This window comes from Daucus carota, chromosome 5 (assembly GCF_001625215.2).
Source record: "Daucus carota subsp. sativus chromosome 5, DH1 v3.0, whole genome shotgun sequence".
NCBI lineage: Eukaryota > Viridiplantae > Streptophyta > Magnoliopsida > Apiales > Apiaceae > Daucus > Daucus carota.
The window spans coordinates 23,925,903-23,948,991 of NC_030385.2; the positions used below are offsets into that span (position 1 = coordinate 23,925,903).

The window sequence follows — 23,089 nt, forward strand, 5'->3', positions numbered from 1 at the left end:
GTTGCCCCAGTTGAAACCTTGCAAGTGGTTCGATACGCCCATAGTATAGGAAGTATGTCATCGGCCCATGATCCCTGGGCTTTCTCAACTCTTTTCTTCAGTCCATCGAGGATTATCCTATTGGCCACCTCAGCTTGTCCATTAGCTTGAGGATGGGCAACTGAAGTGAAGCGTAACTCAATCGAGTAATCCTCACAATATCCTCTAAACTCAGCATTATTGAACTGAGTCCCATTGTCGGTAACCATGACTCGAGGTATTCCGTACCTGCAGATAATGTTCTCCCACACGAATTGAGCAACTTGCTTGGTGGTTATCTTGGCCAACGGCTTGGCTTCAATCCACTTGGTGAAGTAATCAATCGCAACCAATAGAAACTTTCTCTGCGCGCTAGCAAGTGGAAACGGTCCAAGAATGTCCATCCCCCACATTGCGAAGGGGATAGGAGTATTGATAGATGTCAGCATCTCGGGTGGCTGTCGTACAACAGGTGCAAACCTTTGACAACGATCACACCTTTTCACATAGTCTTGAGCGTGCTTCAGCATATCTGGCCAATAGAATCCAAGGCGAGTCACTTTGTGAGCCAATGCTCTTCCACCAAGGTGTTGGCCACATACCCCTTCATGAACTTCTCTAAGGGCTTCCCGAGCCTCATCCGGCCTCAAACATCTTAAATAAGGGATCACAAACGATTTTCTATATAAGATCCCCTCAATGAGTACATACTTAAGGGCCCTTACCTGTAACTTTCGTGCTTCATCAGCATTAGGCGGCAGATGACCGCTTTGCAAATACAACTTAATCTCATCCATCCATGTGGCCCCTGTGTCAATGGGGGCAACTAACCTTGCTTCGATGCTAGGGGTTCTCAAAACCTGATAATAAACGCTTCCTGAGCATACCTCATCGTCGGAGGATGCAAATTGCGATAAGGCATCAGCCTTGGTGTTCTCCTCCCTTGGCACATATTCTACCAAGCATTCTTCGAATAGTGCCATCTGGGTCTTTACGATCCTTAGATACTTCAGCATAGTCTCCTCACGGGCTTCAAACTCACCATTCACTTGGAAGACTACAAGCTTTGAGTCACCACAGACCTTCAAATTCTTTACCCTCAAGGTTCTAGCTAGACCAAGTCCAGCTATCAATGCTTCATACTCTGCTTCATTATTGGTGGTCGGAAAGTCTAGCTTAATAGCATATTCCACAATAAAGCCATCAGGGCTTTGGAGCACAAGTCCTGCACCACTACCTTTAGTTTTTGAAGCCCCGTCAAAAAATAGTAGCCAATATTCTTTAGGTTTTTCTTCCTTAGTAGGTTCTTCTACCTTGTCTCCTTGCCCCCCGACTTCCTGGTTGCTAATGGTGCATTCAACTAGGAAGTCAGCTAAGGCTTGAGCTTTAATCGCCGTTCGAGGTTTGTATCGGATATCAAATTCTCCAAGCTCAATGGCCCACTTGATCAATCTTCCACTAGCCTTAGGGCTATGTATAACATTTCGGAGAGGTTGGTCTGTCAGGACTTCTATCTTATGAGACTGAAAGTAAGGTCTCAACTTCCTCGAGGCCGTAATCATGGCCAAAGCAAACTTTTCGATCACTGAGTAATTGAGCTCCGCTCCATGCAGAACCTTGCTCACATAGTATACTGGTTTCTGGACTTTGGATTCCTCCCGAACCAAGACGGCACTTAGCGCCTGTTCCGAGACAGCTAAGTATACATACAGGGTTTCGCCCTCTACGGGTTTTGATAAGAGTGGTGGCTCTGCCATATATTTCTTTAGATGCTCGAAGGCCACCTGGCTCTCATCCGTCCATTCGAAGTTCTTAACCTTCTTTAATGCTTTGAAAAAAGGCAAGCACTTGTCTCCTGACTTGGATACAAATCTTCCTAGGGCCGCAATCCTTCCTGTCAGCTTCTGTACATCCCTTATACTCTTGGGAGGTTCCATGTCAAGGATAGCTTTTATTTTGTCAGGGTTGGCCTCGATACCACGTTTGGAGACCATTAGTCCAAGAAACTTCCCGGAACCAACCCCAAAGGCACACTTGGCCGGGTTTAACATCATCTTATGCGTCCTCAGGACTTCAAAGGCCTCTCTAAGGTGTTCAAGGTGATCCGCTTTGTTCAAGCTTTTCACCAACATATCGTCTACATATACCTCCATAGTCTTACCAATTAGATGCTTAAACATCTTGTTTGCAAGGCGTTGGTATGTTGCTCCTGCATTCTTAAGTCCAAAGGCCATAACCAAATAACAAAATACGCCAAAGTCAGTGATAAACGATACCTTGGGTACATCATCCTTGTCCATCCGGATCTGATTATATCCGCTGAAGCCATCCATGAAGCTCAGCATCTCATGGCCAGCGGTGGCATCTATCAGTGTATCAATCCTTGGAAGAGGAAAACAATCCTTCGGGCAAGCGTCATTTAGGTCAGTGAAGTCCACACACATCCTTCATTTCCCATTAGCTTTCTTGACCATGACAGGGTTGGCCAACCATTCTGGAAATTGTATCTCTTCGATAAAACCCGCTTCTAACAACTTATCGACCTCCTGTTTAATGGCTTCTTGCCTTTCAGGGGCGAAGTTCCTCTTCTTCTGCTTAATAGGTTTCCTTTCGGGGTTTACATTCAACTTATGGGTCATGAATGAGGGATCGATACCTGGCATATCAGCCGCTGTCCAAGCGAAAACATCACGGTTGTTCCTCAAGAACCTCACAAGCTTTTGTTTCAGATCTTCCTGGAGTAATGCTCCAACATAAGTGACCTTTTCAGGTTCTTCTGTATACAATTGGATTGGAACCAAATCTTCGGCAGGCTTGCCTCTCCTTTCCTCTTCTTCTCGGACATCAAGGTCCTCTATGGGTAATACTTGCCCCCCGGCTCCTCCAGATCTTAACGCCCCAATATAACAGCTTCGGGCCATTTTCTGATCTCCTAATTCTTCTCCAATTCCGTTCCTAGTCGGGAATTTAATCTTCATGTGGTAAGTGGACGGGATTGCCTTAAAAGCGTGTATCCCGGTCCTTCCAAGGATGGCATTATAGGTAGACGAAGCTTTAACAACCAAGAAATTTATCATGCATGTGGCTTGTCTAGGTTCGGTACCCATAGTTACAGGGAGTTGGATCATGCCTTCAATCTTGGTTTCCACATTGTTGAAGCCATATATAGGCATATCCGAGGGTGTAAGTTGATTATCGGAGTATCCCATCTTTTCATAGGCATCATAGAACAAAATATCCACCGAGGCTCCATTATCAATGAGCACTCTCTTTACGGACGAGTTGCCAATCACTGGTGTTACTACTAAGGGGTCATCATGGGGAAACTTTACCTTCTCAAGGTCGACGTTATCGAATGCCATTGCATAGTCAATTTTTGCCCGCTTCGGGGGTTCTCCAACTATACTCATTACTTCTCTCGCATAAGCCTTTCTCGAGTTACTGGAAGTACCAGCGGCTGTAGGTCCTCCGGAGATCACATTAATAACAGGCCCTCTAGGCTGAGTTCTCTTATCATCATTGTCTCTTCCACGGTTGTCATTGTCTCGATAATTTTTGTCTCCATCCTTGGTGAATTTGGACAACTTGCCTCTTCGGATCAAGAATTCAATTTCATCCTTCAACTGCCGACAATCATCGGTCTTATGTCCTGTGTCTTTGTGGAATCGACAATATAAATCTTTGTTACGTTTCTCCGGATCAGTCCTTATAGGCTTCGGCCATCTAACACTTTCGTCCTTCTCAATCTCCAACAGGATTTGACTTCTCGGGGCGTTAAGCCTGGCATACTCAGTAAACCTCGGCCCCATCTTCTTTTTAGCAGGCGATTTTCCCTCATCGTCCTTCCGGGAGTACTTATTCTCAGCATTATACTCCGTATCATTCCCACGCTTCTTGAAGTTAGTATTCGGTCCCTGATTGTTCTGGGATTTTCTCAAACTTTCCTCCGCCTTTATATACTTCCCGACTCTTTCCTGTAAATCGTTCATATTGTCCGGAGCCCTCTTGGCTAGAGATCGGCGAAAATTGTCATCAGTGGTGCCTTGTTGGAGTGCAATCATGGCTACCTTCTGATCTAGATCTGGGACCTTCAAGGCTTCTTTGGTAAAACGATTCATATACTCTCGGAGCGATTCGTTCTTACCTTGATGCAAATTCATTAGGGAGGCCGAGCTCTTAGCATGTGTTTTGCTTCCAACAAATTGCCCTATGAAAGCCCTGCTCAAGTCAGCAAAACAAGAGATAGAATTAGGGGGTAGGCGACTATACCAATGTTGGGCCATCCCACTCAAGGTTTGGGGGAAAGCGCGGCACGTGATTGCTTCAGTGACGGGCTGGAGTAACAAAGCATTCATGAAGGTCCGAACATGATTAGCGGGATCACCCGTGCCATCGTAAGCTTTTATGGTTGGGAGCTTGAATTTTCGGGAAATCCTTGCACCCATGATTTCTTGCGTAAAAGGGGGAACCGGGTTATCAGGATCGCCTGCTGGTAACAAGTGAATTTGATTCATCACGGTTTGACGAGGGTTTTCATCCCTAGATTCCGGGGGTTGCATCCTTGCCTGGTCTCTTTTTAACCGTGCGATTTCCTCTTCATAGGCCCGGATCCTTTCCTCATAAGTTATTGGCCCCCGGGGCTCATTAGTTTCTTGCCTATGGCGGCGTCGACGGTGTCGATCAGCATCTCTCCTCCTTCGAGGGGGTGTATCATGCTCCTGCTCCGATTCGGAAGAGTCGTAGTCAGTTACATGCACATAGTCATCTCTTGTGCCTCCACGGGTGGTTGTAGTGACCGTTGAGTAATGTGTGCCGGCGTCGGTGACGGTTGCTATTACTCGAGTCAGAGGGGGCAGCGAGCCAAAAGTCAGGGGAGTAGTAGTTTGAGCAATGGTCGTACCAAGCGGGAGGGTGGTAGTTACAGGTGTTGATTCAGTCGAGACCCCGGTGGTGGTTCGACTGCGTGGAACATGAATTTCAGAACGTGGTCCGGTTGGGTTCGTCATGGTTGTTGTTGTTTTCCCACAGACGGCGCCAAATGTTATAGAACTAAAAACGGGGGTGAGCGATTCGTGCTTTGGACTGGTCTCGGTGTGAGATGCCTACGTATCTTCTGCGTGGAGAAGAATCAAGTCCAAAACGTAGTTCTAGTTATGAGGGGTAGAGCCCTTTATATAGGCGCTTCGGAGTCAGAAGTGGGACGGAAGTATGATTCCGTGTATCAGACTTCTTATCGAAGTATGCCTCGAGGCAAGAGATAAGATAGAGCTCTTATCCTTCCGTTGTTGATATTCAATCGAACTCCGGGATGTTTATCTGTTAGAATCAGATGTATTATAGAATTTGGACTTGTAACTGGACCTCTGACTGGGCCTCTATTAATTAATTACGAAATTAATTAATATTTAAGAGCCTCAGGCCCTATTTAACTGGGCTTTAGTGTTCTTGGGCTTTTAATATCTAATAATAATTAAATATTACTTCTGACCCATATCAGAGGATAATGTTATTCATCAAGTCTTCAAACCAGATCTATCCTGGTTTATTAGAGAATGGCCCATTTATCCCACGAAAAGAAATTCCATCATACACCGATGATGACAGAATCGTTCCAGCTCACTAGGTACCAAAGAAGCTTAGTGAATGGACTGATACTAAAAAAGAGAAAGTGTGGCATCCCTCAAATCCCGGGGGTCTGGATTTGGTGCCACTAAAAGAAAAACAATTTAAAACCTGTATTTTTGAAAGAAGCTAAAAACAATTATTTCGAAACTTGGATATTTTGAAAATGATTTAAAGTAAAATTCAATTTCACCCCCTGAAAACAGGATCGCATACAGGCTATAGTATTGAAATCAGAAAATCGAAAATATAAATCTTATTACAACATATTCTACATTACCAGATAAACTTCGACAAGAAGGATAACTGATAACCAAAACTTAAATCTGCTTTACATCTGAATCAAAATTATACCATCTTAATCACAACTAGTTCCCTTGACATCTTCCAAAATACTTATCCTGACCATCGAGGTCTGACATACTCACTTGGAATCCTTGTCTAGCGTTATTCTTAAGCGCAACCCAAACAGGCGAACCATCTTTGTATCTAGCTGAAAGGGTTAGATAAACGACAGAATGAGCTACAAAAGCTCAGCAAGTAACTATAGTAAATAAATAAGACAACGGTTCAACTGAATAAAATAGGAGGTTTCCGATTGTAAGCAAAGATACAAAATTTTCAACAAAGATTCCAAAATTAAGGATCATTCCAAAGAAACCAATTTATAAACCATATGTTCATAAAAACCATTCATTCCTCGTAATTTTCATAAAATTTCCATTTTCCTAATATTTTCTTTCAAAACGCTTCATTCATTTAAGCTTCATTTTCAATCTCGAAAATCACCTCATTTTCAAAATAGTCCAATTACATGGACATTTATTTTCCTAAAACATTTTACTCGATTGGAGTGTATAACGCTCTGGATTGCACGGGTGATCAGCCACGTACAATCCCCATACCGGACTTTACAGCCCCTCTGGACGTGAATAGGGTACCCGAAAGGCAACTATCATTTGGCCTTTCAAATGCCAGCCCTCACTGGTCTTCATAATGTGCCAGCCCTCACTGGTCTTCATAATCAAATAGCTGGACCGGCGTTACTCGGCCACTTACGCCTCCAATCAATAGAATTTCGTGGAAAACCATTAAATTGGAAAACTTTCTTCTTTAAAAATATCTTTCATTTTAAAAACTTACCAACCTTTCAAATCATTTGGACACTTGCAATCACTTGCAAGTCTAAAACCATTCTTAGTTTCATTTACAGAAACAAGTTCCATTTACTTGTGGGGGTCCAGTATATGGAAAGGAAATATTATTCAGTCAAAAGATAGATATTCGGGATAAGAGTATACTGGATAGAGAAGCATAATCTTCATGAAAGAGCTCGCATTCAAAAGTAAGACAATATATTCAATGAGAAAGGAAATCAGGCTTTCATAATTCAAAAAGTAGTTCAAGGGTGACAGTACTTATCATCATTTATCAATAAGTTGCTTAAAAGAAAAAGGAAAGTTACTTGCCTTATTCGCTTTCCTTCTTGTTCAAAGAACCTATTTTCCTGTCACCTAGTAGAGCATTTACTATACCGTTTATTCTCACTTTGCTTTTGACAAGATTCCGCCCACGACATAGCTTCGTATTATCAGATCATTCCTGATTCGACTTGGTTTGCAATTCAACTACTTATTAACGTCCTCGATACGCACGTCTAGCTCGGTTCTACAAGATAATATAATAACACTTCAGTTGAAGAACAATCCAGATCGTCACCTAAATCATAGAATCGAACTCTATTTCTACCCATCGCGATATAGACACATACTGTATATACACATATTGTCGCACAATTAAACAGGTAGTCATATCATCACGTATCAAATAATTCATATGCATTGCTACTTATACATATATGACTATCGAATTCTTCTCGTATATAATCTCTTATCTGATTATATACAAACCACTAACACATTACTAGTACATCCTTAATTTGCTAAAAAAATTTCGGCAGCATCTCCTCTATTTACCAGACTATCCACCTGTTTTAATCTAGTATCAATAATCAACCCAACAAGTTTCTAACCCAACAACTACAAACTAATGATACTCTGAACACAAATATAACTCAATAATTCATATATTAACTTTCCAAAAAAAAAATGACAATGCCCATCATTTTACCTTAAAGCTTTTGTTGCTCAATCCCCACATCATGAACCGATATCAATATTAAGATTTAAATCAAAACCATAGTATGCCCAAGGTTACCTTTTTACAAAATCAGCTGCCACCAACATATTATGTGGTTCAACTATAATCTATACACATGTTTCCTCAATATCAAAGTTTAGTAAAATAATTCCTTATGTAAAAATCTCATTTTATTACACAAGGTCAGCATAAAACTTATATCATAAATTAGTTTCAAAATACTTAACTATGCACAAAACTTATCCATAAATATTCTAAATTCTTGAATTAATACATTTCAAACATTACACATAGGCACCAAAGAACTTATCAAGCAGTTTGAACACTCTATCCTCGGAATATATACATATTTGAATCAAGTAAATTAACAACTATTGACCAATAACCATAGTACACATTTACATTCCAATAAATCAGAACTCAACTCATAGCTTTGAATTTGCAAAAATAATTCTCTTTTTGACTTTAAAACAGAATTTTCATAAATCTGTGCTGCTGGCAATCAAACATTTTTAATAAATCAAAAATACATGATTTTTAATGGAAATTTTTAGGAGACCTCCCTGAACTCCCTGAATAGCTACAAAATAAGTTTTGGCTTAAAAATCAAAGTTTAAGTAAGTTAACTATAGTTTAGAAAGTCAAAAACCGAAGCAGTTTTGCATTCTGCGCATACTTTACCAAAATAATCATAACTCCTAGCTCATTAATCTAAATGCTATGTTTCAATTTGGCGAATAAACTAGACTCCAATTAGCATGTAATCACACAAGAATTTACTCATCAAACACATTATAAACTGCCCAGAAAATGGCTCCAAACAGAGTCATTACCACAATACAAATATCATCTAACACACATGCCACTTAAACGGCCATATCTTTTAGCTCGTTTAACGAAACTTTGAAATTCTTGTTTGTACTTGATCTAGGATTTAAGGAGCACATTATCCCAGAAATATTAAGCACATAAATTTACTCAATGAGTCCATAATTTCACTACAAAACAGACCAGCAACAATCTGAAATTTCAGCTTGATTTCGTATAGTTTAAAATCTTTAATCCACTACATTAACTCTTAAAATCCAAAATATATACACAATCATCACAATCATACATATATTCTCAATTCAAAAGCTTTCATATCCTATCATATACTCTTGTTATTCAAGTACCGAACAATATACACACATTCCGTTAATATACACACGGCAGCAACTACCTACGAGAACAATAGTAGCGCACCCCTGCATACCTCTTTCCAAACCCGCACACACAACATCCCAATCTTAGTTTTCCACAACAAGCAGAGAAGAAATATACATACACATCGGCACAAATATATCAATTAAGGAAGCAGCAAGAATCAGTGTTGATTACCTCCGCCAATCGCTTGCAATCGCCGACTAAATCATTCCTAACCCCCTTTCCCTTCTGTTTTCTATTCTTCTCAACCCCCGTCCCCAATTCTCGTTTATCTCTTTGTCCCGTTTCTCTCTTTTTCCTTTTCCTTTTCTTGCACACAAACCCTAGTTCTCCATGTTTTCCCCAATTCCCCTGCTTTTGCGTCTGTTTTCACTTCCCTTTCTTTTCTCTTCTCTTTTTTTTTTCTATCTGCTTGTACTCCATGTAGTACAATTGTACTACTTCTACTTTCTAATAAAAATAATTGTATAATTAAATTATTTTATTTTTATAAGGAAAATAAATCTATATTTATCGAAACTTCTAGCCTTGATCTTGTATAGAAGCTAGTTCGACTTTTAGATAATAAATCATGACTCAAAAATATTTTCAAAAATTAAAATAAAAAATTTCACTAGTTTAAAGGATACATTGAATAATAAAATCACACGAGACACGAACATATAAAATGCATTTAACAATTAGTCACATTAATTTCACATAACTTGCACATAATTTTTATTACTCACATAAATAAAATATACTCGATATCCCACTGATCCGGAAAGTAATTAAGTAAATAATTTTAGAAACTCATCAACCTGGAATAAAATATAATATTTTATTCCTCTTTTTCTTTAAAATCATTAATATAAAACATAAAATAATTTCTAAAATCCGGGTCGTCACAGAAAGTAGCCCCGATCATCTACAACTAATCCTACTGGATTCACTTTCAAATGACAAAGTCATGGGTGGCAATGTCATAACATGTAGCTCAGCATATGATATGTGGAAAAAGATTGAGTTGCTATGTGAGGGAAGCGAAGAAGTCAGAAAGAACCAAAAGAAAATCCTAGTCCCTCAATATTAAGCTTTCATGGCAAATCAAGGAGAATAGCTGACTATCATGTTCGAAAGATTCAGTAAGCTGTTAGGTGAATTACAACTCCATGGGAAGCACTATGACAAGAAGGAAGTTAATCTAAAGTTCTTGCTCACTCTGCCAACTCATTTGGAAAGTAGAGTGATGGCTATCCGAGATGGAAGGAATCTCAACAATGTTTCTCTGGAAACATTATATGGTGTTCTAAAATCTTATGAATTAGAATACTTTCAAAAGAGAGCCATCCAGTGTGGATTAAAGAACAAGATGGCCAACATGTCTAATGCTTTAATTGCTCATGTTCCTAGAATTAGTCAGCAAGGCGAACCTAGTCATGCCTTCCAGCAGATTCAACCGCCCACTCTAAAAATTGAGGAGGTGGAAGATGAAGATGACAAGGTTATCGTGGAACTGGAAGATGATGATGAAGATGAGTTCTATACCCTTGAGGAAATGGAAAATATGGACAACCCTGCCATGGATTTTATGGCAACGAATTTCAAAATCTTTAAGTTCAAAAAGAATAAAGCATTTAGAGCTCAGGGTCAGTACTCAAAGTTCAACAGGACTGGTTCAAACAAGGATACAGGTGGAAACTCTGGTGGTGGATATAAATCTGGGATGGTGGATAGATCAAAGTTTAAGTGCTTTAACTATAGAGAGCTTGGACACTTTGTTGGAGAGTCAAAAGGCCAAAGCAATTCAGAAGAAGAGACAAAGAGTCTAGCGGTCAAGGCAAGAAAGGTCAAGGAAGAGCATATGTTACTGAAGGCACGTGCTGGGAAGAAACCGATGAAGAAGAGAATGAGCAGATGGTGAATCTTGCTCTAATGGCAAACTCATGTGATGAGGCATCTAGCTCTTCAAGTCAGGTACCCTAATTTGTCTTACTTGATATGGCTGTTGGTGAGTGCAAGAAAACTATTCAAGATATGAGAGCTAAAATGTTTAATCTACACTCTAGTCTTTCTACAGCTCATGAAGAAATAGTCAGGGTAAATAGTTAGAATGAGACCTTAACTGCTGATAATGATTTGTTACTTCTTAAAACTGCTTCTTTAGATTCCTTAAGATCTGATAATGATAAGCTTAAGAATGACTTAGCTTGAGCTAAAAAGATTGAAGAATTTCTTAGGACTAAACTAGCAGAGAATGATTTTAAGCTTAAGGCCTACAAGAACTCTTCTCAAATTGTTCAGGACATCTCTGAGAAAGGCAGTAAGAACAATAAGTTAGGCATAGGTTATGAATATGGTCCTAGTAAAGAATCTGTGTCTGATTATGTTGACAATGATACTGCCAAACCACTGGTTCTCAGAAAGGTTCAGAAACCCGTATTCAAGTTTGTTGAATCCGTTTTTGATGAGGAAGCTTTACTCATCAAGCAAGAGCTGAATGATGAGGACAGTGTAAGTAACAGTGTAACTGTCAATGAGAAAAATACTGTCAAGAGACCCATGACAGTTGACTCTATATATAGTCAGATGGCTCATTCAAAACTTGCTATCAACAAAGCTGAGACGGAGCTTTCTAAAGGTGTTGTCAAGAGGAAACCTAAGATAGTAACTTTTATAACTACTGTCAAGACAGTAGAAGCTAATGCTGCTGTCAAAGGTGACCCGACTGCAACTTTTGAGTGCGCTGTCAACACAGATGATACCAAGTCCAGAAACAGAAATGGTAAAATAAATAGAGGTAAAAATGGAGAGTATGTTAAGAGTGCACCTAGGAAGTTATGTAATAACCGTGGTTCCTCTCATCACCTTACTAATGTCTGTAAGAATGATGTAGTTACTCCTATTAATGCTGTCAAAATCAATGGTAATCTACACAGAACCCCTATAATAGATAGATCCATGAACGTGTGCAGTGATATTGATTGCATGCCTTGTAAGATTACTGCCATGAGTACTGTTTTTAATCCTCCTATTCTATCAACTACTAAATGCTCTTACTTATGTGATGTTGAAACTCCCGAGCCTACTAATGCTAGTTCTAAGGCTACACCTACTAAGAAAAAGGTAGTGCCATTTTCGAAGTCACTGTGGGTGAAAAGGGATGTCAAAAATCTTGTTGTTCATGATCTTGATGTGGTGGATGAAACTTTGAAATTTGAACCAAATGATGATGCTACTTCTAGCAATGATGTAACTGCATGACCTAACAAACATTACCAAATGCAACTTGATCTCATTTAATGTGCAGGGTAAAAAGAATAAACAGGTCATGTGGATCATCGATAGTGGATGCTCCAGGCACATGACAGGTGACAAAGCCCTGTTGTCACAGTTTGTGGAGAAGACCGGCCCAACTATAACTTTTGGAGACAACAGCAAATGTTACACAGTGGGATATGGTCGTTTAGAAATTGGAAATGTTTTTGTTATGGCCGTTTTTGGACATATTGATGAAGGAAGGGCGCGCCCTCCCTTTGGACACATCCCGGGGGGCGCGGTCTCTTGTCAAGAAATTAGAAAGAAGATTGAAGTGTGTAAGGGCGCGTCCTTCGTCTTGGCGCGTCCTTTGACTTAAAAGAATTACAGGTATGAATAAATGGTTTAAGAGAGAGGATGAGTAAGTCTCCGTGACGACCCTTCCGGGGGACATGAAGACCAGTTACCAAGCTCATTTGGTAGTTATCAGGCTCATCTGATAGTTCCCGGGCTCATCCGGGCGTGATCTATAATCCTCAATCCTGTTATCTGCCGAGTTAACCCTCGTGTGGGGGCTTGAGGTGATCATGGCTCTTGAAGGCCCTCCGGGGTAGCACGAAGGCCGATCATATGTCTAAATGAGTTAGCCCTCATCGGGGGATTGAGACGATCGTGAAATTTGGCTCTTTATTTACCTTACTTGAAGACGAAGACCTCACCGGGAGGTGAGGACATGTCCCTACACCTCAAGGGGTTGGTCACGGCTCTCCCAGATGACTTTTCTATAAGAGTCATGGTAGATGCTATCTCTCGTAGTGGAGATATTGTCGAATCCGTGATCTATTTGGATTAGGAGTCTGAGCTAGTCAGCCTCAAGACTAATTCTAACTGGAGTAGGACTCTCCGAGATAAGCCACCGGCTTAAGATCGATCTTATCGCCAAGAGGGCTAGTCCTAATCAAACTAGGACTCCTGGTCCAGTAGAACTACGTACGGCTTTATCCCCTATATAAAGGGGTACGTAGGCAAATCAGGGGGATATATCGAGAGTTGTGAGAACGAGAGCAGAAATATATTCCCTTGATCTCAGCCACCCTCAAACACTTAAAACCACCACTTACGGTGGATTTCCGTCATATAGTCATCGTAAAACACCTAATTCCGGCAACGAACCTCACGTTTGTTGATTCACCAAATTCCTCTATCAACAAATTGGCGCTAGAAGGAGGGGAGAGCAGGTGAAATCTCGAAGAGGAAGAGATGGCCAATCACGATGATGATCCGTATGAAGGAGACTACTATGTTGAAGATGAACCAGTGGAAGCATACTCGCCGGTGCACATTCAGGACCCCCGCACCCTGCCAAACAACCCACCCCTGGTTGTAGTCAGTAACACGGAGCTCCTTAGCACCCTCCACCGAATGAAACAAAACCAATCGAGGTACGACACGAGGTTGAACACCATGGAGTCTATACTCGAAGAACTTGTCCCCAAACACTCTCGCCATTCCAGAAGCCATGGCAGGAGAGGACGCAGACGTTTCAGATGCCCTACCCCTCGAATGTTGGAATATGGAGATGCGACTCCCGGCGCTAACCTCCCACCAGGGGCTCTAATAAGTCAAGGAGTCTACAACACGGAGGGCGCGCCCCTGGACATGTCCACGCCTGCTGCGCAACCTGGAGGGACGGTACAAGAGACGGTCGACCAGAATGCAAACGCTCGACCTCTAGCTGAAAGATTAGGTATCACTCCAAATAGTTTGGCTATGATTGTGCGAATGGAAAAACAGGAACAGAGGAGACCCTCTCAAGGAAACGGCGCACCCCTACGTCCTCAGGGTAATGGCGCGCCTTCTGAGGCGAGACGTGAAACAGGAACGGGCAGGACGTATCGGGGAGTAAGGGGGGGAGGAAGAGGCCTCATACCGAATTCGAGGGAAAGGCGCCGAGGAGGACCCCTGATAAAGTACCTCCCTTCGCAAAGTGAATCAAGCCAACACACCCCGGACCAAGAACCACGGGAAGGACGCGCCCCCTGAGCAATCAAGGAGACACGCCTCCCCAAGGCCCACCTACTGCAAATCAGCAAGCCACACCACCCCCAATCATAACTACTGCCAATCAGCAGGCCACACCACCTCCGATCATAACTACTGCCAATCAGCAAGCCACACCTCCAATCATAGCCACTCCGCAGCAAACTATTCCCGTTTCCACCGCACCTACTCCTCCAACGCAAACACTCACCCAAATCGTTTAACCAACCGCTACCCAGACCCAAGCCAACAATATACTTCAAACCACTGTGGCTAACACAAACCTAGAAAATGCAACTGCTACCCCTCCGGTGACCACCCAGACTATTCCAGGAGTCAGAACGATCAACCCTGAAGACTTAAAGAAGCTACTAGCCCTCTTGCAAGCTGGCGCTGCCACAACGGCACCACAGATTTCATCACCATTTACCGCAGCGGTCCGCGAGGCCCAGTTACCAACCGGTTTCAGAAACCTGAATGCAGATCTCCGCTACCACGGGAATGCTGATCCCCGCGAATTCTTGATCAGATTCAATATTGAAATGGACTTATATCAAATCCCTGACCTGGTCAGGTGTAGGTTCCTAGTAGCAACCTTAAGGGACAGTGCCCAACAATGGTTTCAGAAGTTGGAAGGAGGGGTCATCTCCTCTTGGGAAGGCTTGCAGCAGATGTTCATGACACAATTCCAAGCCGCAACCAAATACGCTCCGCCCGTTACTACTCTCGCCAACGTTAAGCAGCGTGATAATGAGACTCTAACAGCATACTTCAAAAGATTTAATCAAGAATCCATGGGAGTAAAAGGAGCTTCTGTTGAAACCTTGAAGAACTTCCTCATAGCCGGGCTTAAAGTTGGCACCGACTTCTGGAAACACCTCCAAGGGAAGGACCCAGCCACCCTGTCTGAATTATATTCCGCAGCCGAGTCCTTCAAGAAGGTAGAGCAGTCGCTGGCCGAGAATCAGAAGGAGATCGCCAAATCGAAGTATAAAAGAAAGGATCGCGCCCCCAGCCCAGAAGCAAGAGGACGCGCCCGCTCTCCGGGAAGGGTAAACATGACCTCGAGTAAAAGATCTTGGAGCCCTCCGAGGCAGTCAGGCATATACACTCCACTAACAGCATCGGCCGAGCACATCTACGCAGTAAGTAAGGATAAGGTGCCTTTCCAAAGACCTCAACCTATCCCCCAGCACATAGCTAAGGACAAAAAGAAGTATGTGACTTCCACGAATCGGCCGGGCATAGCACCTCCAAGTGCCGACATCTGAAAGAGGAGATTGAATACTTACTCAAAGAAGGATATCTAACAGAATGGGTAAAAAAGTATGGGAACGAGCATCCTCCAGAAAGACGCGCCCTCGGAGCGTCACAGGACGATAGAGCAGGCGAAAAACAGAACGACACCCAGATTGTAAGGGAAGGTAGCATCAGAAGCATATTCGGAGGACCATACATAGGAGGAGGCAGCCGAAAGGCAATGGAGAAGTACGCCAAGGAAGCAAGGGATTCCCCCTGACCAATGTAAACCATCTATCGGCCAGAGCCCCGAGAGTGTTCAAGGGAGAAACTATGGACATCACATTCACGGAGGACGATGCAAGGTGGGTACACCACCCCCATAATGATGCCTTAGTGGTCGCCATCCGCATCGCCACCTTAAACGTTCATCGGGTATTTGTTGATAATGGGAGTTCAGTCAACATCCTCTACTACGACACCTACAAGAAAATGAGATTACCAGACAAAGACATGACCGTAGAAAATCTTTACATATATGGCTTCGGAGGAGAGGCTATCAAAGCCAAAGGAACCATTCGCTTACCAGTCACCCTGAGGGAGGCTCCATGAGCGGCCACTCAAATAGCCGAGTTTGTGATCATCGACCATCCCTCGGCGCATAATGCACTCATGGGACATCCCCTCTTAAAAGATATGAGAATAGTCACCTCCATCTACCATCTCACCCTGAAGTTCCCCACCCCCGGAGGAGTCGGTTGCGTGAAAGGATCCCAGTATGAATCTCGTGATTGCTATGGCCGGTCGCTTAAAAACTTCTGAGACAGAAGGGGAGTGCCACCCCACGAGGAACTCCACTCAGTCCACGCTCTCTACCTCGTTCAATATCCAGAGAGCGATAGTGAGAACACGCCCACCGTCCCACCACTTGGAGGACGCGCCCCTCACAAAGGCGAGCCCCCTCTTGTCAAAGGACCAATGCCTGAAGAATATGAAGAACAGGTTATCGAAGTGGAAGAGGCACCTCCAAAGAAAGTCAGAAAGATGGATCGACCGGAGGAAACCCCACAACAGTTTGATTTCGACCTAGATCTCCATCTACCCATGCAAGTGCAGAATACAGGGCCGGCTGAGGATACGATCGACGTGCAAGTTACACTGGGGAGTGATAGCAAGATCTTGAAGATAGGATCCAAACTAGGTCCAGAGGTAAGAAGCAAGCTGATAGAATTCCTTACAAACAGCCTCGACGTATTTGCTTGGAGTCACGAGGATATGGTAGTGATAGACCCGGCCGTTATGTGCCACCACTTAAACGTTGACCCCTCCAAAAAGGGTGCTAGACAGAAAAGGAGGCCCATCAGCGGAGAAAAAGCCGAGGCCCTGCAAAAGGAGGTTGATCGCCTCTTGAAAGCAGGATTGGTAAAGGAGTCGTTCTACCCGAAATGGTTAGCAAACCCCGTACTTGTCAAGAAACCCAACGGGAAGTGGCGCACTTGCATAGACTTCACAGATCTCAATAAGACGTGTCCCAAAGATAGTTTCCCGCTCCCTCGTATCGACCAACTGGTGGATTCAACGGCAGGACACGCTCTTCTCAGCTTTATGGATGCCTACTCAGGATACAATCGGATTCTCAAGTTTGAGCCCGACCAGGAGCACACCTCCTTCATCACTGACAGGGGCCTATATTGCTACATCGGCATGCCATTTGGACTTATCAACGCAGGGGCAACTTATCAGAGGTTGGTGAATATGATGTTCAAAGACCAGATTGGGAAGACGATGGAGGTATACGTAGACGACATGTTGGTTAAATCTAAGAGGGACATTGACCACGTTGCCCACTTGTCGGAGATGTTCGAAATCTTGAGGAAGTACAGGATGAAGCTCAATCCGCAGAAATGTGTATTCGGGGTAGAATCGGGGAAATTCCTTGGTTTTATGGTTAACCACAGAGGCATAGAGGCCAACCCAGCAAAAATCAAAGCGTTGCTGGACATGAAGTCTCCAGATACCATTAAACAGGTGCAAAGCCTGACGGGAAGGATAGCCACCCTGAACAGATTTGTGTCCAAATCCTCGGAAAAGTGTAAGGAGTTTTTTAAGGCCATCAAGGGCGCGTCCAAGGACTTCGAATGGACGGAGGAGTGCGAGGATGCCTTTATAAAAATCAAGAAGCATTTGGGTGAGCCCCCTCTCTTGGCCAAGCCTCAAGAGGCAGAGACGTTTGTCCTTTACCTGGCCGTTTCGGATTATTCCATAAGCGCTGTATTGGAAAAGAAGATGAGGAGGGGCAGTCCCCGATCTACTACGTGAGCAAGAGATTGTTAGACATGGCGACCCGCTACACGAGTATAGAGAAGCTGGTATATGCCTTGGTACATGCGACTAGAAAACAGCTACCATACTTCCAGGCTCATAAAGTAGAAGTTAGGACGGCGTATCCCCTCCGATAGATTATGCATAAACCGGAGGTGACCGGCAGAATGATGAAATGGGCGATCGAGTTGGGGCAGTTTGACCTAGACTACAAACCAAGGACCGCCATCAAGGGACAGGCCCTAGCAGATTTCATCTTGGAATTCCCCGACGATGGGGAGGAGTCCGGGCTCCTGATCAAATATGATCCCAACCTACCACCACAGCAGGCATGCCCTAAAGAAAATGTACCCGAGCTATGGTGGATATTGCACACAGATGGAGCAGTAAATAATGAAGGAGCGGGAGCTGGGATAGTGCTCGTAAGCCCGGAAGGACATAGACTCTTGAACGCAATTCATTTTACCTTTTTGCTCTCTAACAATGATGCAAAGTATGAAGCTCTGATTGGAGGGCTGAGACTTGCCCTCGAAATGAAGGTGAGGAAGCTTGTTATAAAGGTCGACTCCATGCTGGTGGTCGAGCATATCAAAGGAGGATACCAAGCAAAGGGACCTAAAACGGCCATATATCTCAGATGCGTCCAAGGACTGTTAGATCAGTTTGAAGAGGTGCAGGTAAGCAGGGTACCTAGAGAATTCAACGGGGATGCTGACGCCCTCGCAAAGTTAGCATCTCAGAAAGACCCGGCCTTACTGGGAGTTATCCGCCTAGAGATACAGGAGGTACCTAGCATCCCCGAGCTCGAGGTAACGGAAACAGAAGACAAGGGTGAGAATCCAACATGGATGACCCCAATCTGGAAATACATCAAGGAGGGTACGCTGCCCGAAGATAAAGATGAAGCACGAAAGTTGAAGTACAAGGCTGCTAGATATGTGAAGTACGATGGGAAGTTGTACAAGAAAGGCTTCAACCAGCCCCTTGCATAGACGGGGATGAGTGCACCTATGTGATGAGGGAGGTTCACGAAGGCATATGTGGAAATCACTCGGGAGGTAACTCTCTGGCCATGAAGATTTTGAGACAGGGGTACTACTGGCCAACTTTGAGGAGTGATGCTTTCAATTTTGCCAGAACATGTGACAAGTGCCAAAGATTTGCCAACTAGCCACATCTTTAACCACCATGACCAGTCCTTGGCCTTTCGCCATGTGGGGTATAGATTTGATCGGCGAACTCCCTAAAGCCAAGGGAGGAGTGAAGTATGCGGTCGTAGCCGTTGATTACTTTACCAAATGGGCGGAGGCCGCACCCCTAGCCACCATCACAGCCAAGAAAATAACAGATTTAGTTTTTAACTCTATTGTTTGCAGGTTTGGAGTCCCTTACAAGCTGATCTCGGATAATGGAAAGCAGTTCGACAACAAGGAGTTAAGAAGCCTATGTGAAAACCTTGGCATTAAGAAGGATTTCGCGGCGGTGTACCACCCCCAAAGCAATGGGCAGACGGAGGCGGTGAACAAAATCATCAAGCACACTTTGAAGACAAAGTCGGAAGATAGCAAAGGAAGCTGGCCAGAAGAACTCCCAATGGTGCTGTGGTCTTATATCACGACTCCTAGGACAACGACTGGGGAGTCACCCTTCGTGCTAGCCTACGGATGCGAGGCCATGGTCCCAATTGAAATCAGAGCAGGATCGTTCAGGAGAGACTACTTCGACCAACTCGACAATGATGCGAACCAAAGGCTTTATTTGGATATGATCGAGGAAATCAGAGCTACATCACAACTACGCCTGGCCGTGTATCAACGTAGGACGGCTAGGTACTATAACAGCAAGGTGAAGGCTCACCCCTTTCAAGTTGGCGATCTCGACCTCGGAAAGGTTGTACTCAACAACAAGAATCCCCAACATGGAGTCTTCGGGGCCAACTGGGAAGTCCCCTACGAAGTGAAGGTCATACTATGGAAAGGTACCTACAGACTAGAGGACCAAGACGGAAAACCCGTTCTGAGACCTTGGAACGCGGAGCATTTGAAGAAGTATTATCAGTAGCCGCAGGCTACATAGACTAGCAATGACTAAACATCATCCCTATTCTAGGGGAGTGGTATACATATGCTCTTCCTTAGATTAAGGCCTTTGCTAGTCTCTTTATGTCCCCTTCGAGCTAACAGCCCTTGGGACGGGTGCAGTTACGTACTCAAGCGCATTAGTTATCAGATTATTTATGGGCTGAAGGCCATTAGTTATCAGAATAGTTATGGGCCAAAGGCCATGATTCAGTTATCCTTAATAAAAGCCTAGAGCCACACTTTTCTCCATACAAAAGTATGTGCAATGTGTTCCTAATAACAGGCGCGCCCACCAAATTCTATGGAAGATGCGCCCTCTATCCACTTTATAGGGGTTGCTTGAAGAATAATCGCTTAAAAGTTATGAAGTATGAAAACATTGTTAAACATAACACTAGGCGCGCCCTTAGAAGGAACACGTTCCTCGCCTTACTTAAAATTAGTCGAACGGCAAGCATAAAGATCATAATTCGCTTTCGTTTATACATTCAAAGAGCACAAAAAATGTCATGGAAGAGGCGCGCCCTCCTTCGGTTCATAGAAATTATCAAGGGCCGGTAGGTCATAAAAAACGACCGGCAGGCGCGCCCTCCCCCACCTTATTCCAAAAAATAAAAATAAATAAGACAGATCACATGGGAGTAGCATGGACATAATATTTGCGCAAACAGACTAACGTTTAAAAAGAAAGTGGCGCAAGCCTACATAGATAGGACGCGCCCTTTGTCAAGAAGGAAGACTCTAATAGGAGGACATAGAAACGCGTCCCATCACACAGTTAGAAATAAAAGAGAATTGCATATGGCTTAAATAGGAGAAGCATAAATTAAGCTTAAGGCGCGCCGGCCGGAAAATATATTACAAATTGCAAGGTTTTACAGAGGGCCTGCTCCTCAAATATACCAAATAGTTACTGTCTGTAAAGGGTGCCCAAAAGATTAAGGTAGATAAAAAACAAACTAAGGGAGGGACGTGTCCTCCGTTTGAACCTCGCCCTCTTGGCGCGCCGTCTCCTCTGCAGCCTCCTTAGCGAGAGTGGCAGTCAGCTCAGCCTTCTTGGCCGCCATGAGTTCTGGATGCTGAGAAGGGAACTCGGCCATGAAGTTTGCCGCAGTCTTCCCGAACTTCGGCAGCCAGTTGTAGTCAGGCTCCCCAGAAAGGAAGGTAGCGACATAGCTACACACTGCCTCAAAGAAGGACGTGCCCTCAACTTTGTCTTTTTCCTCCACAAGGCTTTGGTTGGTGGATTCAAGAGTGGAATTTGCTTTCTTGAGATCCGCAATTTCCTTCTCAAGACGCGCCTTCTCCTTGGATAGGTTCTCCTCATCAGTCTTCCTTTCATTCTCGGCGGCTTGCAGCGCCTTCTCCTACTTCTTGGAGTCCTTCTTCAGCTGAGAAATTTCTTTCTCCAAATTGGAGAGACGCGTCTCTTGGGCAACCTTAACGTTCTCTCGATCCATGTTGCATGTGAACCAACATTTCACAACTGGCCTTGAGGATCCATGCGTCCTTGTCAGCCTCGGACTTGGCGCGCCATGCCCTTAGTTCATCGTCAGAGACGATGGACGCGCCTATTTCACCCAGAGCCCTGGTCGAGAGAGAGGTGGATTGAGACGTGTTTTGCCTCTTGGTGGCCCTTTGCTTTTTGGGACCTCGAGAATCCTCTAAAGCAGGGTCGGGTCTGTCTCCCTGCTTTGAGGTATCGAGGCCAGGCCCGCCCCGCTTTGAAGCTGAAGGCTGGGAGGTCGCGCCTTCTCCTGAGTTGAGCTTGGTCCTCTGCAATAATGTGGGGATGTTGGCCATATCTGCACAAGAAATGGACAGGAACGCGTTAGATATTTAAGCAATAAAGAGAAGGCAGGATTAACAGGCAAGTTTTGTTATCTAACTAAACATACAGGACGCGTCCTATAAGTAAGAAGAAGAGGACGCGCCCTACAATACCTTGGTCGGAGAAATCATCAGGGCTTTGTTCCCTAGGCCTTTTCTTTGAATATTTATGTTTCCTATCAACTAACGTCTTGCCATCCCTAAAAACTTTAAACTCTACTTTAGAGCCAATGTTGGGGGAAAGGAATCCCGCTTCTTGGAGGGAGGAGGTGGTGACCAGAGTGGACATGTTCTTCCTCTCGTGAGGAAGATCCAAGATAAGACGCCTCCACATCTAGAGAGGACATGCCACGTTCCACTAGAGAAGAAGCCGAAGGTTAGCGATTTGGGAAGAAAATAATAAAATTCAAAAAACAAGTGATGGGAGGACGCGCCTTTCTAGGAGCAAAGTTCTCACCTGGCGAAATGTTGAATTGGGTTCTCACCCTTTTGTTATCGTAAACATAAAAGAAGGGCTCCTTCCATTTTTTAATATGAGAGACGCGCCCTTCACTGAAACCCTTGTTGTTGTGTTGCTTCCTAACTACTAAGAAGAAGTAGCCCAATGAGCTTCTTGTGAGTCTAAAGAAGTAACTCAGCTCCTCAATTGACGGTTCATCATAGCCTTCCTCTTTGTAGAGTATGAACAATCCCGCGGCTAGTTTGTAGGAGTTGGGAGATAATTGAATGGGCGCGACGTCAAACCACTTACAGATTTTTTCGAAATAATTATGTAAGGGCGCGCCCACTCCTAAACTGACATGTCGGGGGGTTAGGACTGTGCGAGGGATCCTGTAGTTCCCGATATCAAAACAGTGTGCCCTCATCTCTTCAAGAGGCACCACGGCTGTTCCCTCTTGTTCATAATAGTCCATGGTCCACTCTAACTCCTCCCAGGAAAGTGTAGAGGGTTGGTCTACACAGCTCAATTTGCCCTTGCTTTTCTTTATTTCCTCGACCATCTTGTTAGAAAGTTCCATATCCTCATATTCAGTCCAGTCCACGTCTTCTTCCCATTCTTCCACCCTCGGATGTGAATATGGCTCGGGAGAAGGTGGAGGGGAAGGAGGAATCCTGGATACCCTTTCTTGAGGCGCGCCGTGAGGCATTCCCTCTTCAGTATCATCATCACCAGCTTTGGGGGAAGACGCGCCCTCTCCATCCTTGTGTGGAATTTCGTAATCCGAATCGTCCCCATTGCTAAGGGGAGAAGAGCAGCTGTGCTCTGAGGAAGAGGAAATTATCTGGTACATTTTACCCTTGCCCTTTCGCTTGGGTAAGGGCGCGTCCTCAGA

The 23,089-nt window shown here is 44.0% G+C and overlaps 1 protein-coding gene and 1 long non-coding RNA gene across 2 annotated transcripts; both read right to left on the reverse strand.

Moving 5' to 3' along the window:
- Positions 1-2,465: 2,465 nt before the first annotated feature.
- On the reverse strand, positions 2,466-4,301 carry LOC135152813 (uncharacterized). The gene is made up of 2 exons (XM_064093923.1): positions 3,018-4,301; positions 2,466-2,753 (listed from the first exon to the last, which is right to left on the reverse strand). The coding sequence occupies exons 1-2, from the start codon at positions 4,299-4,301 to the stop codon at positions 2,466-2,468; spliced, it is 1,572 nt and encodes a 523-aa protein (XP_063949993.1).
- Positions 4,302-5,807: 1,506 nt separating this feature from the next.
- LOC135152550 (uncharacterized) lies at positions 5,808-9,408 on the reverse strand. Its single transcript, XR_010291743.1, has 3 exons — positions 9,181-9,408; positions 7,110-7,308; positions 5,808-6,133 (listed from the first exon to the last, which is right to left on the reverse strand). It is a non-coding gene; the product is annotated as an uncharacterized LOC135152550 (long non-coding RNA).
- Between the last annotated feature and the right edge of the window lie 13,681 nt (positions 9,409-23,089).